The sequence below is a fragment of the Vigna unguiculata genome, chromosome 9, assembly GCF_037176805.1.
Source record: "Vigna unguiculata cultivar grain cowpea cultivar isolate G323 ecotype 2 chromosome 9, ASM3717680v1, whole genome shotgun sequence".
Taxonomy (NCBI): Eukaryota; Viridiplantae; Streptophyta; class Magnoliopsida; order Fabales; family Fabaceae; genus Vigna; species Vigna unguiculata.
In genome coordinates, this window is record NC_140800.1 from 31934660 (window position 1) to 31949688 (window position 15029).

Here is a 15029-nt window from a genome sequence, read left to right on the forward strand (position 1 = left end):
AGAACCTTAAATTGCAAAAAATAATGTCAATTCTCCCCCCTAAAACGACCTCGTTTTCATTTAATTTTTCAGTCATTCGAACTCGCTCACACGTTGCAAACTCGCGATTTTACGTAAGTTTAACGATCCCACTTCCGATTCCATTGATTTTACTTCAAAAACGAGTTTGCTTCCGAGTTAACTCGGAAGCCAGGTGTAGGATCCTAAACTCATCCGAGTTAGCGAGTTAACTCGCGAGTTTGATAACCATGATGATAACTATAATCATGTGAGGACTCAAATATTGTTGATGGAATCTCTCCCTAACATCAATCGTGTTTTCTCCCTTATAATACAACAAGAAAGACATATTTCTGGGAACCCTGGGTACAATAGTGAAAATAAGACTGTTAATGTTGGTAACAGACAGAATGGTTGGAGACAACAAGATCAAAATGGCAGCAAGCAATCTGAACATGGCAATTGGAGACCATAGGGACATGGAAATGGCTGGAGAGGACAGAACAAAGGGAGAGGGAGAAATCCCAATCCTAGAAAGTAATGTTCCTATTGCCATAAGATGAACCACACAATTGACGAATGCTACTCCAAACATGGGTATCCACCCTGGATTAAACAAAGATAGGATATTGCTAACCAAGAAAAGGAAGGCAACAATCAACCTACATGCAATCTTAACATCAAAAAGGATTCCACACAAAGTGTGAATCAGAATGCTAAACTTTATTCTGCTGGATTTACTCCTGAGCAGATACAACAACTCCTTCAAATCATTGAGCACACAGACAAACTAGAACACAGTGTCAATCAAGTGCATAGAAAGGATTCTAGTGTGAATAATCATGTTGCCCAACAAGGTAAACATTTTTGCATTCTTAACACTAGTGCTACTGACCATGTCACTTACACTAAAGATCATTTTGTTTCCTTTCACATAATCAAACCTATATGCATAAAGTTACCCAACTCTTCCACTGTTATTGCACACTTTGTTGGAACAGTGCAATTTTTAGAAAATTTTATTATCTTTAATGTTCTCTATATCCCTGATTTCACTTTTAGCCTGATATTTGTCCAAACCTTGATTAAAGACTTGAATTGTGTTCTAACTTTCTCTACTAAGACATGGCATATACGAAGCAATTCTACCTTGAGAGTGATTGGACATGCTGAGTTCGTTAATGGTTTTTACTATCTGCAATCTCCTATCACCAATCATAAGGATTTCGTTTTCACAAGTATAGCTCTAAATTGTACCAAAAATAATATTGATTTGTGGCATTTTAGACTAGGACATCCTGGGAACAAAACTATTGATCAAATATGTACCAGATTTCCCTACATACAATCTCTGAATAAAATTGCTTGTGATATATGTCATTATGCTAAGCATCAAAAACTTTCTTTTTCTCACAGTTCTACTACTTCTCCAGCTATTTTTGACCTTATACATGTAGATATATGGGGTCCCATGTCTATCATATCTGTCCATGGTCATAAATATTTTCTAAGCATTGTTGATGACCTTAGCAGACGTATTTGGACTTTTATGATGCATTCAAAAGGTGAAGGTAGGACTTTACTACATAATTTTATTACCTATGTTAAAAACTAGTATGGGAAAACCGTTAAAACCATAAGATCTGATAATGGGCCTGAGTTTAACTATGCTAAAATTTACCATAAAACTGGCATTACTCATCAACGTAGTTGTGTGGAAACCCCACAACAGAATGTCATTGTTGAGCGAAAACATCAACACATTCTAAATGTGGCCCGTAGTCTTATGTTTCAGTATAACTTGCATAAATCCTATTGGATATATGTTATTTCTCATGTCATTCATTTGATTAATAAGCTGCCTACTCCTATTTTGAAAAATAAGTGTCCTTATGAAATTATTCATAATGAACCCTCTACTTTTCTTGATCTAAAAGTTTTTTGTTGTCTTTGTTATGCTTCTACTTTGGAAAATAATAGGACCAAGTTTTATGCTAGGGCTAGAAAGGGATTTTCATTGGTTATAAAACTAGGATTAAAGGCTACATTGTCTTAGATATCAATACTAGAGAAATTTTCGTTAATAGAAATGTAATCTTTTATGAAAACATTTTCCTTTACAAAAATAGTGAATGCATAAACCAAACTGGATTCAGTACAAATGAACCCAACAACAGTGATTTTTAGGGTTAAATATGTTTTTGGTCCCTCAACTTTCAGTAAAAATTGAAATTAATCCCTCTTCAAAACTTTGACCCAATTTAGTCCCTCAACTTCAAAAATGCGTGAATTTAGTCCTTTTAACCAAATTTCTTTAAGTTTATTTGATGTTTCAAATGTGTTTCATGATCGTTTCTTAGCTAATATTGAAAAAAGAATGTGTCAAACGGTATAAACATCTCAAATGCTATCATGAAATAAATTTGAAATATTAAATAAACTTAACAAAATTTGCTTGAAAAGACTAAATTCATGCAGTTCTAAAGTTGGGGGACTAAATTGAGCTAAAGTTTCGAGGAGGGACTAATTTCAATTTTCACTGAAAATTAAGGGACCAAAAACATATTTAACCTTTATTTTTATGACTACATTGGCATTGAGAATGACTACATTGGCATTGAGAATGATACTGTTTCTACTGTCCAAACTAATTCTGACATACATATTGACAATAATTTTGCCAATGCTTTCAAGCAACCCTTGGAGACCACCATAGAAGTTGACCAGAATTCCACTCAAATCAGAAGGTCTGACAGAACTAAACGCATTCCAGACTACCTTAAAGATTATCATTATTAGGTCAATTATTCTGACTCTACACACAATTTTGTACACTTTAAAAATAATCTCAAAACACCTTATCCCATATCCACTGTTCTTTCCTATTATTCTTTATCTAAAAAACAACTAAATTTCACTCTTGCCATTTTCTTTACTAATGAACCACAATCTTATGTTGAAGCTTGCACTCAGTCTGGATGGATCAAGGCCATGGAAGACGAAATCCAAGCCTTACAAAGCCTTGGATTTTGCTCAGTTATGTTATAGGTTGCAAATGAGTATATAAAGTCAAACACAAGGTGGTCTCCTCCTTACTCTTGCAACAACCAAAAACTAACATTTACATCAATTAGATGTAGACAATGTCTTTCTTCATAGAGATATAATGAGACAGTATATATATATATATATATATATATATATATATATATATATATATATTAAAATTATTTTTTAAAATTTATACATTATATTGCGCTTAAATATTCAAACTATTTTAATTTTTTCAAGCAAAAAAATTTAAAATGTAAAAAATCTCAAATAAAAAAATGTAAAAAATAAAATAATATAAATTTAAAGAATAATTTTATATATAAATTATAAAAAATTATTTTAATATAAATATATAAGTTATAATTAAATTTAATTATTAATTTATTTTCAAATGAAAAATATAAAATAAAATTATTTAAAAAAAATAAATTAATTAAAATTTTAAATAAAAAACTAAATTAATAATAATATATTGATACAGTACATTGCACGATCATTACATGACACATAGTTTTTTATTTAATTAAAATATTTAAAAATTTCACAACAGATTATATTGCACTTAAATATTTAAACTATTTTAATTTTTTCAAGAAAAAAATTTAAAATTTAAAATATCTCAAATAAAAAAATGTAAAAAATAAAATAATATAAATTTAAAGAATAATTTTATTTATAAATTATAAAAAATTATTTTAATATAAATATATAAGTTATAATAAAATTTAATTATTAATTTATTTTCAAATGAAAAATATAAAATAAAATCATTTAAAAAAATAAATTAATTAAAATTTTAAATAAAGAACTAAATTAATAATAATATATTGATACAGTACATTGCACGATCATTACATGACACATAGTTTTTTATTTAATTAAAATATTTAAAAATTTCACAACAGCATGTGTGACATAATGATAATGTGATGTGACCATTTATGTCTTTTAAAAACAATTAAAAATAATGAAAAAAAAAATTGAAATTTTCACATCGATTTAAAAAAAAAAAACAAATTAAACTATTCTTAAAAATTGAAAAATTAAATTGAACCAAAAAATCACAAGAAATTAAAACAAATCAAACCAATAAATTAGAAAATCAAATGAATAATTAAGTCTTTATTTTTTTCTTTTTTTTCATCTGTTCGTTCATCTCCTCTCTTTGTCCCTCTGCCAATCAGAACCTTGGTAGAAGGGCTATAGTAAAACTTCTCACGACATTCACATCTCTAAATTTGTCTCTGATAAACAAAATCATAATCTGGTTAAGTTGTTAATTTACTAGGCACATTCAAGCCCTTAGGCCAACTTCAATTACTTAGAATCATTTGATCACACATCACGCAATTTATATATTAAATAGTATGTATCTGTATACACCAAATTTGCCAGGAAATAACTAAATTTAATTATGGGTTAGAGAGTTGAAAATAGAAAGACTTTTTTATACTGAAATTCACATTGAAAACTAAAATACAAAATCATTAATAACAGTTTTAATAGAAACTTCGATCATAGTTTCTGAAATATATAAAATCCATTCAAGGGAACTTTTAGGACAGAAATTGTGTAGACATGATGAATGAGCAGGGACCAGACCATCCTGTACACAATGTATTTGAGATGTAAATGTCAGAATTATTCTAAGTCGTTCATGTCTGAGTCTGACCAACAAATAATGCAACAGAAGAGAAGAGAAGAAACATGCAGCGAATCCATAATGGACTATACAGATGGAACATGAGTGGATGAAGTATGAGCTATTACTCTGCAGAGTGAGATACTGTAAATGGAGTGAAAATGTAGAGTTTACAGTCGTGGATATCAACTCCAGCACTGAACGATGACACTGCATCTTCAGCTACTAACTTGTGCTGCAAGATAAAAAAAAGGAGGCAAAAAACATATAATATGCTCTTATAAATAGGAAACACAGACTGACATAAGCAGTTTCATGCAAGTATGCTAGCTTACCTGCCACAGATCCCTCACGGAAACATGAATGCCAGATTCAAGCCCAAGTGCTTCCCATGAAGCTGTTATCGTGGCAACTTTTGAGCACCGATTCCAGAGAGCAACAACCAATCGATTTCCTGATAGAGGACCTGCCCAAACCTGTAAAGATGTAAAAGTAAAGTCTAAATTTAGCACATAGTAGCATGTATGCGACTTTAAACTTCGTCTTAGTGATTTGGCTCTTGAATGATGTTGATTTCCATTCAGAAAGTATACGAGATTCAGTAGAAGGAATAGTTCAGAATATATTACCTGTCTGCAACCATCTACACCAGAAGCTTGAACTTTCCTTCCCTGGACTCCAAGTGAGTCTGCAGAAATACAAAATAAATAATCAGTATCCTTACTTACCTTAGTCACTGAGATAGATGAAAAAATTTGCTCCTTCCGATCTTTTACATAAGAAACAACTAATAAATTTCATCAAATCCACTAAAAATATTAAGTTAGTTAATTCTAATTAATAATGTCCTAATTATACTGTTAATACAGAAATACCCTTTGAAGTAATTGGTTTAAGTAGGCGTTACATTAAATCAAGCTATAAGCCTATACCTAATTCAAGAAACAATGTTTCCATCAGTAATTGAAACTTGTATGGATAATAGACCATTTAAATACATAAAGAATGCGTATTTGTCTCACATCTGTCTCACAGATTCACAATAAATCAAGGGTACAAAACAAATTACTGATTAATACATCTCAAATTTATCCATTTTATGTAACAAAATACAGAGAGTTATGCATTAACTTGGTAACAATAATAGAAAGCAGTAATACGACCTTGATTAATGGCAATGACTTCTTCATTGCTTAAAATCTCAAGTGTTTCAGCAGTCAAATTTCTGACATCACACCCGATCAATAGCGGTGCCTGCATGCACATGTTCAAAATTTTGAGCATGTGAAAGTTTCAAATATAAAATATGTGTCTCAGTCTTTGAAAGCTTAACTTATGTTTATGCTTTATTCAAAAGAAATTATGGTTAAACCAAACGGAAAGTGAATTCAGAGTACCCCTATTTTTTATTTTGTTTACACCAGAGAATCAATTTTGCAACTATGCCTGCTATCCTAAGATCTCAAGTTGCCAGTTATTTGAGGGGTAGCATGTAGAAAAACATGTGATGAGAGACTGGTATCGAGAGATGACAAATCCTGCACAGATGAATGCACCTTCGCTAAAGCCCAAATGCTGAAATGAGCTCGGTATTCCTGGTAAGTCATGCCACCATTTCCAACTTCCAACATATCTGGGTCTGTCCGGTAAAATAAGGTAAGTAGGAATGCTTCTGGTTTTCTTAATATTTTCAATAAAATTTCAAGAAAGACAAAATGTGTACCATTCCATCCCCCAGGACCAGCATATGCAGCCCACTTATCGTTAAGATCGGCAATGGTTGTCATGCTAAACAAAGTAAAAAAAAAAAATTAAGAATTAGATAGCCATTTAAACAGATAATTTTGGACAAGAATTCTCCAAATTGATCAAATGTTAAAACTTTGTATTGGAATGACAGCTAGTGTTTGACACTGTACCTATGGTTTGCCAAGAACAAATTATGGAATGAGTCTTGTAGTAATAGATATACAAAAGATCAAGGGAATGTATTAGATTATTTCATAGGGTCAAATCTCAAACAATATTGATGGATACTGCAGGATAACCCAGATTCCACATTAACAAATTTAACACCTAACTCTATGTTAATGTCATCTTTATCATCATGATTCAACAGTGTTACTTAATGACAAATAGTCACGAGCCTCATGCCAATCACTATTTACATACACATTCTTTATAAATCTTTCATGAATCAAGGAGCTAAGATAACTGTACGCTAGAGTGCATCTAATTTCTTGAGTCCAGCTGCTATGTGACAACAAGATAAAACTTGGCAGAGTAGGATTATTTGATCTTCAAGTAATGAACTCACTAGTGCTCTTACTCCTCAGTGACAGAGTATTCTTAAATCTTTTCCCTATTCTGCCTGCTAGGAATAGATTGAGAAACACCATCCACCCTTTGTGCTCATTTTTTCCCTACACTTTCCCCTTCCTTTCACGTGCCTAATCATTGATACAACCTTATGAAAATTTTCATTCCTACCAAGCCAAGGTCACAAAAAAGGTAATCATTAACCATTACACCACTAAATATATCCCAGTTATCTGTTGGCGTGTGCTCTATTTCAATGCAGTAGTAACTTAGGACTAATTGGACCACACAACTTTTGCTGGTTTTATGCCATTATCTTTCGTTAAGGCATGAACATTCCAAATAGAATTTTAAAGGTAGCACTTAGAAATGAAAGTCTAAAGCTTTAACCTTGCCCACGAATCATTGATGTCGTCGGTTGTGCGCCAGCTGTTGCCTACCTTGTCTGCCCACAAGGCAGGGTTATCAACTCCCCTTCAAAATCAAATGTATCCCATGAAGAATTATGTCAAATTAAATGGAACTAAGCTCATATAACAAAATACCAAAAATGATTTATTACCATTCACAGAGTGAGTAGAAAATTTTGCGTCCAGTTGCATTGAGAGCATCACGCATAGGAGGATAACTGGAATAAAAGCAACCACATTGGCTCAATTTATTGTATTACAACCAATACAAATACAGTGTGAAAAAGATGAGAACACACCGTTCTTTTGGAGGGATACCCAGGTTGTAACAGTTGTCATACTTCAAATAGTCTACACCCTGGTAAAAGGATTGATTTGAGTTAAAATTCCTGTTAAGTAAAGAAAAATATAACTAGCAACAATTCCAATTTATGACAATGTTACTAAGATGTTAAGTTACAAAGGAATGATTTCAAAAGGAAGCTCAGGATACATCACTGACACAATTATACAAAGATGTGCCTAGTTTTATTTTGGTTTCCCAAAGGTTGTATCCTCCTTTAGAAGCAATCCTGATTGAGACGCGGTCGACACTAAATGTGAACATCTTTTTCAATAGGGATTCCAATCACTGGTTCACTACATTGTAGGGATCAGCACTTTTCGCTGGACCCAACCCCTCTGTTGGTTCTCCATGCTTAATATTAATCAATGGTGGATGTGCTTCAAACATCATCTTCATGAAATATTTGATTGATTGACAGTAGATGTATACTATTGCAATTTACATTTCCAATTAAATATTTGACATATTTTAGTGCAGCCAACTAAGCTTTATAGTTAAATGCATCAGGCAGTTGGTCTATTTTCTTGTATTACTTGAGAAATTTTAAACCTAACTGTGCCATTTAGACATAATATTTATGACAGTATAGGTCATTGCCAAGTTCTGGGAAAACATTGCAACAAACAAATTTCAGTTGAGTACTATCTGATATAGAATGGCGTAATTTTTCTATTTGTTTGCTCAAAATCTAGAAGCATTCCATTAAATGGAACAATTTCTTATCTCATCAAATTTTTTGGGGTATATGATGATGCCATCAGAAACTCTTATCTAAAGCTTGGTTTTGTTTTGTAAAATGAGAAATTAGTTCCATAAAAGATATATGAGGCTGAGCTAAACAATTTATATCAGATGTGCTACACATACAGAATGCACATGATAAAATAGAAATGAATGAGGAGTACTTATGTTGTATGGACCCTACAAACTCCCTAAGCATGAATAGTATCTGATACTGTTTCACAAATCATGAAAATGAGATAATAGAATCTAACCCAAGAGGCAAATAAATCTGCATCATCAGTTTCATGGAAAATCGATCCTGGCCGGACTTGACATGTAAACATCCTAATAACAGTAAAGATATGTACAAATATTAACCAGGAGATTAGATGATCAGCTAGTCACAATCAACACGAGTGACATTTCTTTAAGAATGAATTGTTCAAACATCTGGCTTATTGCAATATCATCTTACCCAGCATCTGAATATATGCCAAGCTTGAGTCCCTTTCCATGGACATAATCTGCAAGAGCTTTGATTCCAGATGGAAATGTCTTAGGATCAGGAACAAGTTGACCCTGCACTTCCACACCCAAAACAGTAAGGAGCAACATATATTAAAGAACGTTCAAAACAGACTTTTAAACTTTGATACATAACCATTTATTCACATAGAAAATAGGTAGTGCATGCAATCATGAATAAAATACATGCTTCCTGCTTGATTAAACAAATATCTAAGTGGAGTGCAAAGTTGGAAGCACAACGAATGTATACTTTAAATCATTACACAACAATAACTTTAGCCATGATATAACATTGAAAGCTAACAGTTATGTAAAATAATAGATGATAACCATAAAGTTGATCCAGAAAGATTGAAAGCAACAGAACTTAACTGACCTTAAGATTTCTTGTCACAGCAGACCAGCAATCATCTGCATATTGCAAATTGTGATATCAAATAAGTATAAACAGATGACACGCTGTTAGAAAGTTCATTTTGAACAGACATGAACAGTACCTATATTGACATATACATAACCTAAATCAGCCAATCCGGTTGATACCAGTGCATCAGCTGGAAGGATAAAATACATATCAGCATTAGTAGAACCGAGATAAATATTGAATTAATGCTTTTAAGTATGAACCATAATGCTTGCAGTGAAACAAAATATGCCTTTGGAGATTATAAATCTAAAATCTAAAATTACAATACAAATCATTATCAGATGGAATGCAAATCTCACTTTAAAAACAAAAGGTTTTTGTCTGTTTAAATAGTTAACCTATTTCACCGAAAAAGACTGCCATACTTTCAAGAATGCAAAGTTTATTTAATGTACAGGGAGAACCAAAGACCAAAGAAAGAAAAACAGATACCCGTTTCCTTAATGACCTTTTCACTGATATTGCATGCAAAGAAATTCCAGCTATTCCATCTGCAGAGCAATTAAAGCAAAATCAAAGTAAAGACCATCCAAAATATCTGTGTGAGATGGTGATCGTGATTGTGACCGTGTGTGTGCAGGAGGGTCTTACAGTTTTATCAGTTTGGTGGAAGCAACAGAGTAAAGAAAAAGTCAACAACTCAGAGATTTTATTCAACTAAAAACAAAAGATTAATCTGGAGAAAGCGAGAATCGAACCCCATCTGAGGCGTTTTAGCCAATCCATTACTCAGCTGAAACACACCGTACATGGAAGTGTCGTAAACAGAATGAAAGTTTGATCCGAAAATTGGGTTCCCATAGCTCTGCAAAAGTGGCGCAACTCTCGCTGAAGCCGAAACAGAGGAAGCAAAGAAGAAGAGAATCACCGAGTACACCAAAAAAGTGTATCCCAGTTTCTGCTTCGCCATGAAAGCGATGAAATTTGGAGAGTAGAATCTGAACAGTGTCACTTGAAACAAATCCAAAACATCAGTTTGAGTGTGAGATTTCCGTAGGAACTGTCGGGAAGAGAAACATTTGACACGATTTGCCACGTATATATCACTTAATCTTATTCTTTTATTTTGAAACTAATTGTTAATGAGTATGAATAGAAGGAATACTTTAAGTTAGGGATAAGAATCTCTTGTAATATTCGAAATACATAGTTTTCTTTATCTTAGTACGTGTCACCGCTACAATGTTCCCAGATAATTAAATGTGTTTTTAGTTGTTTTTACGTTGAATCCAATCTTTAAAGTTGTTAGCTTTTATGGGTCTAGACACTTCTCTTCCTGTGATAGGACCCACGGTCTACGTTAGTAGGACAATTCTTTTCTAATCAGGGTTAAACTATGTTTTGGTGTCTTATCTTACGATTTTTCAGATGTATTTTAATTTTTCATAGTGAATTATCTTTCAAAAAAATTAATTCCAGTGCTTATTTTTAAAATTTGATCAATTAAATTTGACAATCTCCAACGTAGTTTCGTATAAGCAACCATTCTTAACAAAAATTTATTACCAATTTGGATTAGTAAGTTAGCCTATCACTCGCTTAATCCATTCCTAGATGAAGTGAACCATAACTGGTATATGGCAACGCGAATAACTAACACGAGATATATAAAACTAAATCTAAAAGATCAGATATTCAGTTTATATTAATTTGTTTATTTTGATGATACTAAATTGGAGGAATATTACAATTGTATTTCTTAAACGCATTACTTTTGTTCATGTCTTAACAAATTTTTCCTTTTGTGGAATTACACAAACACCATTCACATATTCAATAAAATAATAACTATAATGAAGAAGAACTTTAAAAGATTGAACTCGCTCTCAAAATGCATCACTACTTGAAGAATCTATCAAACCTCCCCATGCGTTCATGACCATCTTCCAAGCCTCTACAAAGTCCACTACCATGTTATTATACTTTACTTTGACATTCTTATAATTATGAAACTAACATAAAAGGTTGGAAATTTTACGAAAATTTATGTTAATTGAATTTATTAAAGTGAGATCTCTGTCGGTGATAAAGACTTACATCAACTTTTAAAACAATCATAGAAAATAATCTTGTAGACATCATACACTATCTTAAGTAAAGACAACTTATACTTATTAGTCTTGTATGTATTGTTTCTATCAACAAAATAATGTTAAATACATTTTTTAATTCCACTAAACTAAGATGAATTCAAAAAATATTTGTAACAAATGTCCTTTAGCAATATCCTTGGCCAAAATATTTGTTAATTCCACTTCTCTTCAGAAGCTTTCTTTTCAAAAATATCCTTTGCCAAAACTTTGATGTCTTAAACAATGATTCTGCACTGTTGGAGAAAAAACACAAATGTATACTTAATTGAGTTCACTAAGGAAAAAATAAATAATTAAAAATGAAGGTACAAAAAAGTTATTGAAAAAAAAAAGTGATCGACTACTCAAATTTCTTCATCCTTAGATTTTAGGATCACAGATACATTACACATTTGGAAAAAATTGTTCTGGACCAATACGTCAGCCCAATTGGATTTCAGTCATAGATAATAAATAATGGGGGTTGTAGTGACAGAGGTAGTTGGCTGTCTGAATCAATTGACAGCGGTGTTGTAGTGTTTGTATATGTACCCGTGCACCCCCTCTTCTTTCACTTTCACTTCCACCGCAAAAGAAGAACTTTCGTTGCTGGTTGAAATTTTGTAGTTTAGGGTCCATACTATTTCATCACTTTGCTTCATATTTTCTCAGAAAAAAGGTATGCATTACAAGATAAATTTACATTTGATAAGTTTATGGTTGAGGTAAATGTTATATGTGAAAAAAACAAAAAAAAAAATGAGTTTTTAATTACAGAAGTCATTTTTCATCCAGCCATTTATGGAAGTCGACTTCCGGAAGACAAGTGGACTTATGCGAAAGTGAAGTTATTTTTTTCCATTAACGGAAGTCGACTTCTATAACACAAATGAAAAAATTCCAACTTCCATCCGAAAGTATATGTGTAAAACAGAAGTGGACTTCCGGTATGGAAGTGAAGTTTTTTTTTTCGAGTGTTACGGAAGTGGACTTCCGATCTTTAAAAAAGTTAATTTTTCACAATTACGGAAGTCGACATCTGGAAATGAAATTTAACGGATGGTGACTTCCGGTGAGTAGATTTTTTTTCTTCTCCAGATGTGCTAGCATGTGTTTTTTCTTTCTTTCTTTCTTTTTCCACTTCCATAGATGATTTTTCTTTTCTTTTTCCACTTCCGTAGGATGCTTTTTCTTTTATTTTTCCACTTTTTCCACTTCCAAATATGTTTTTTGGTAGATAGACTAAGTGATTTTTATTTTGTAATTTTGTTAGGGTTTGAGTAATAACTTATGTTTTATTTATTATTTATTTATATTATTTATTTAATTTTTATTTACATGAATATTTATTTTTTGTTTATATATTTTTTATTGTTATATTTTTGTGTGTTTTAATTATTATTTGTTTAAGTTTAATATTTATTTATTGTTTGTCTGTTTTATATTTTTGAATGAATATTTTTATTTTTTATTGATTTAATTTATTTATTTTAAATTTTTTTATGGGTTACTGTTTATGTATGTTTTATTTTTTTTATATTTATTTTATTGTTGGAGGAATATTTTAATTTTGTTTTTCTATTTTTTTAAATTATAATTATTTAAAATTTAATTATTTAAAATTATTTTTACTCAACAATAGAATTAATTAAAATTAAAATTATTCAAAATAGTAAATAATTAACATTTTAATTATTCTAAATTATAATTAATTAAAATTAAAATTAATTTAAGTTGTAATTAATTAATATCAAAACTTATTTACATTAAAATTTAGTACAAAAAATTACAATGTGTTTACAGAAGTCGACTTTTTACGGAAGTCACGCCTCCTACGGAAGTCACTAAATCACTCATCTCTTCTTATGGACATCACTTCCCCTTATGGAAGTCATTTTCAACTACGGAAGTCAACAATTACAATCACGGAAGTCACACCTACGAAAGTCACCACAACTACGGAAGTTAGTTTTAATTACGGAAGTCGACTTTCGTGCCAATCACATAAGTCACACCTACGGAAGTCACCACAACTACAAAAGTCAATTTTAATTACGGAAGTCCACTTCAGAAACTTGATTTTGTCTACGGAAGTCCACTTCCATCATTTTATGGGTTACGGAAGTCGACTTCCGGGATTAAATCACTTGCGGAAGTCGACTTCCGATTTGTGGTTTACGTCTCACTCACATGGCAAAAAATGTTTATACGCATGGCAAACATTGCAACAACAACACAAAAAATGAAAACTAGAAAGGGGTATGATTACTTGTTAATGTAGAGGAAGGGCGAAGGGAAAAGGGAGACCAAAACAAAAAACAGATAGGAAGAGTGTGGCTTGAGGGGGCGACCTTAGAGACCTTAGAGAGTGAGGAGAGTCAGGCAGAGGTTTGGGGGTGAGGTGAGGACGACGGCTAAATTTAGGTTAAAAGTGAGTGAAAAATAGTTTTTATTAAATAAGAGAGAGAAATGAGAGAAGTAATTGATTTAAAGTTTTAAAATGGTAAATGGATAATTCTGGATTTTAAAAAAAATTTAAAGGTGAAGAAGTAATATTGGGGTGCAGAAAGAAAACCCCTAAATAATTCTTATGTATCATAGTTAAAGATAAAAAAAAAGAAGAAGTAAACTTTACTTACGTAATTTGAGTATAGATTTTTTTTTCTTAATAATATTGATCTTTAAAACTCCATTTTATTACTCAAAAAAGGAAGTAAAAGTATTATCTTATTCAAAAGTGATTTGATAACAAATTAATCATATTTAAAATTTGATGTTCATCATTTTATAAAAATATTAAAAGAGTAAGATACTAGTATTTACATAATACCGTGATAAAATTAACTTTACTAAGGAGAAACTTCACTAATATGGTATTTTAAAAACAGATCAAATTAACAAATATATTACATATTTTTTCTGGGTGATATAACTTTTCGGGGTCATGAGATTAGCATGGCCCAGTGTAGGACACTTATTCTTGGACTCTCCTTTTATTCTTCCTGTACCCCCTTAAAATTATATATTTTAATTTTATCCTGATATATTTATAATAAAATATGAGAAGTCAACCTTATAAATTTCATTTTGTTTAACTGTTGTACGTGGTGTCTCCGGTGAGGTTTGGAGGTTTTAATTCCAAACGTATTTCAAAAATATGTTCCGAATTAAATACTTTAGAACATCTTTGTAAATATACATTTTAGATCCAACAATTCAAAATACATTTCTGGAACATCAATTAACTTCTCATATTTTCTTATAAATTTATAAAGGTTAAACAGAAAGAAATGATTTTAGGGGGTGCAGAAAGAAAAAAGGCAGGTGCAGGAAGAAGTTGCTAACTCCATCAGGAAGCAAACAGATCCAATGAGATATCCTAAGTAATGCATGTTAGGTATTATTGGAACAGTTTTTTTATCCATCCTAAAAAATTAAGAGCATTACACTTTTTTTATTATTGAGACAAATTACAATGTGCACAGAGCAATTGTCCACTTTTTTCATA

General features: G+C 31.3%; 1 protein-coding gene across 2 annotated transcripts; it reads right to left on the minus strand.

The window, feature by feature from the left end:
* Positions 1-4518: 4518 nt before the first annotated feature.
* On the minus strand, positions 4519-10511 carry LOC114164233 (Melibiase family protein). 2 transcript variants are annotated; one of them, XM_028048821.2, is made up of 16 exons: positions 10148-10511; positions 9882-9940; positions 9520-9576; positions 9399-9433; positions 8970-9073; positions 8767-8839; positions 7725-7783; positions 7578-7643; positions 7406-7489; positions 6420-6484; positions 6253-6335; positions 5860-5950; positions 5326-5384; positions 5032-5172; positions 4825-4931; positions 4519-4660 (listed from the first exon to the last, which is right to left on the minus strand). In XM_028048821.2, exons 1-16 carry the CDS (start codon positions 10357-10359, stop codon positions 4570-4572), a joined length of 1386 nt encoding a protein of 461 aa, XP_027904622.1. In that variant the 5' UTR covers positions 10360-10511; the 3' UTR covers positions 4519-4569. The 2 variants fall into 2 exon arrangements, with proteins under 2 accessions (XP_027904622.1, XP_085523048.1); XM_085666922.1 differs by having other exon boundaries at positions 4519-4931; positions 10148-10508.
* Between the last annotated feature and the right edge of the window lie 4518 nt (positions 10512-15029).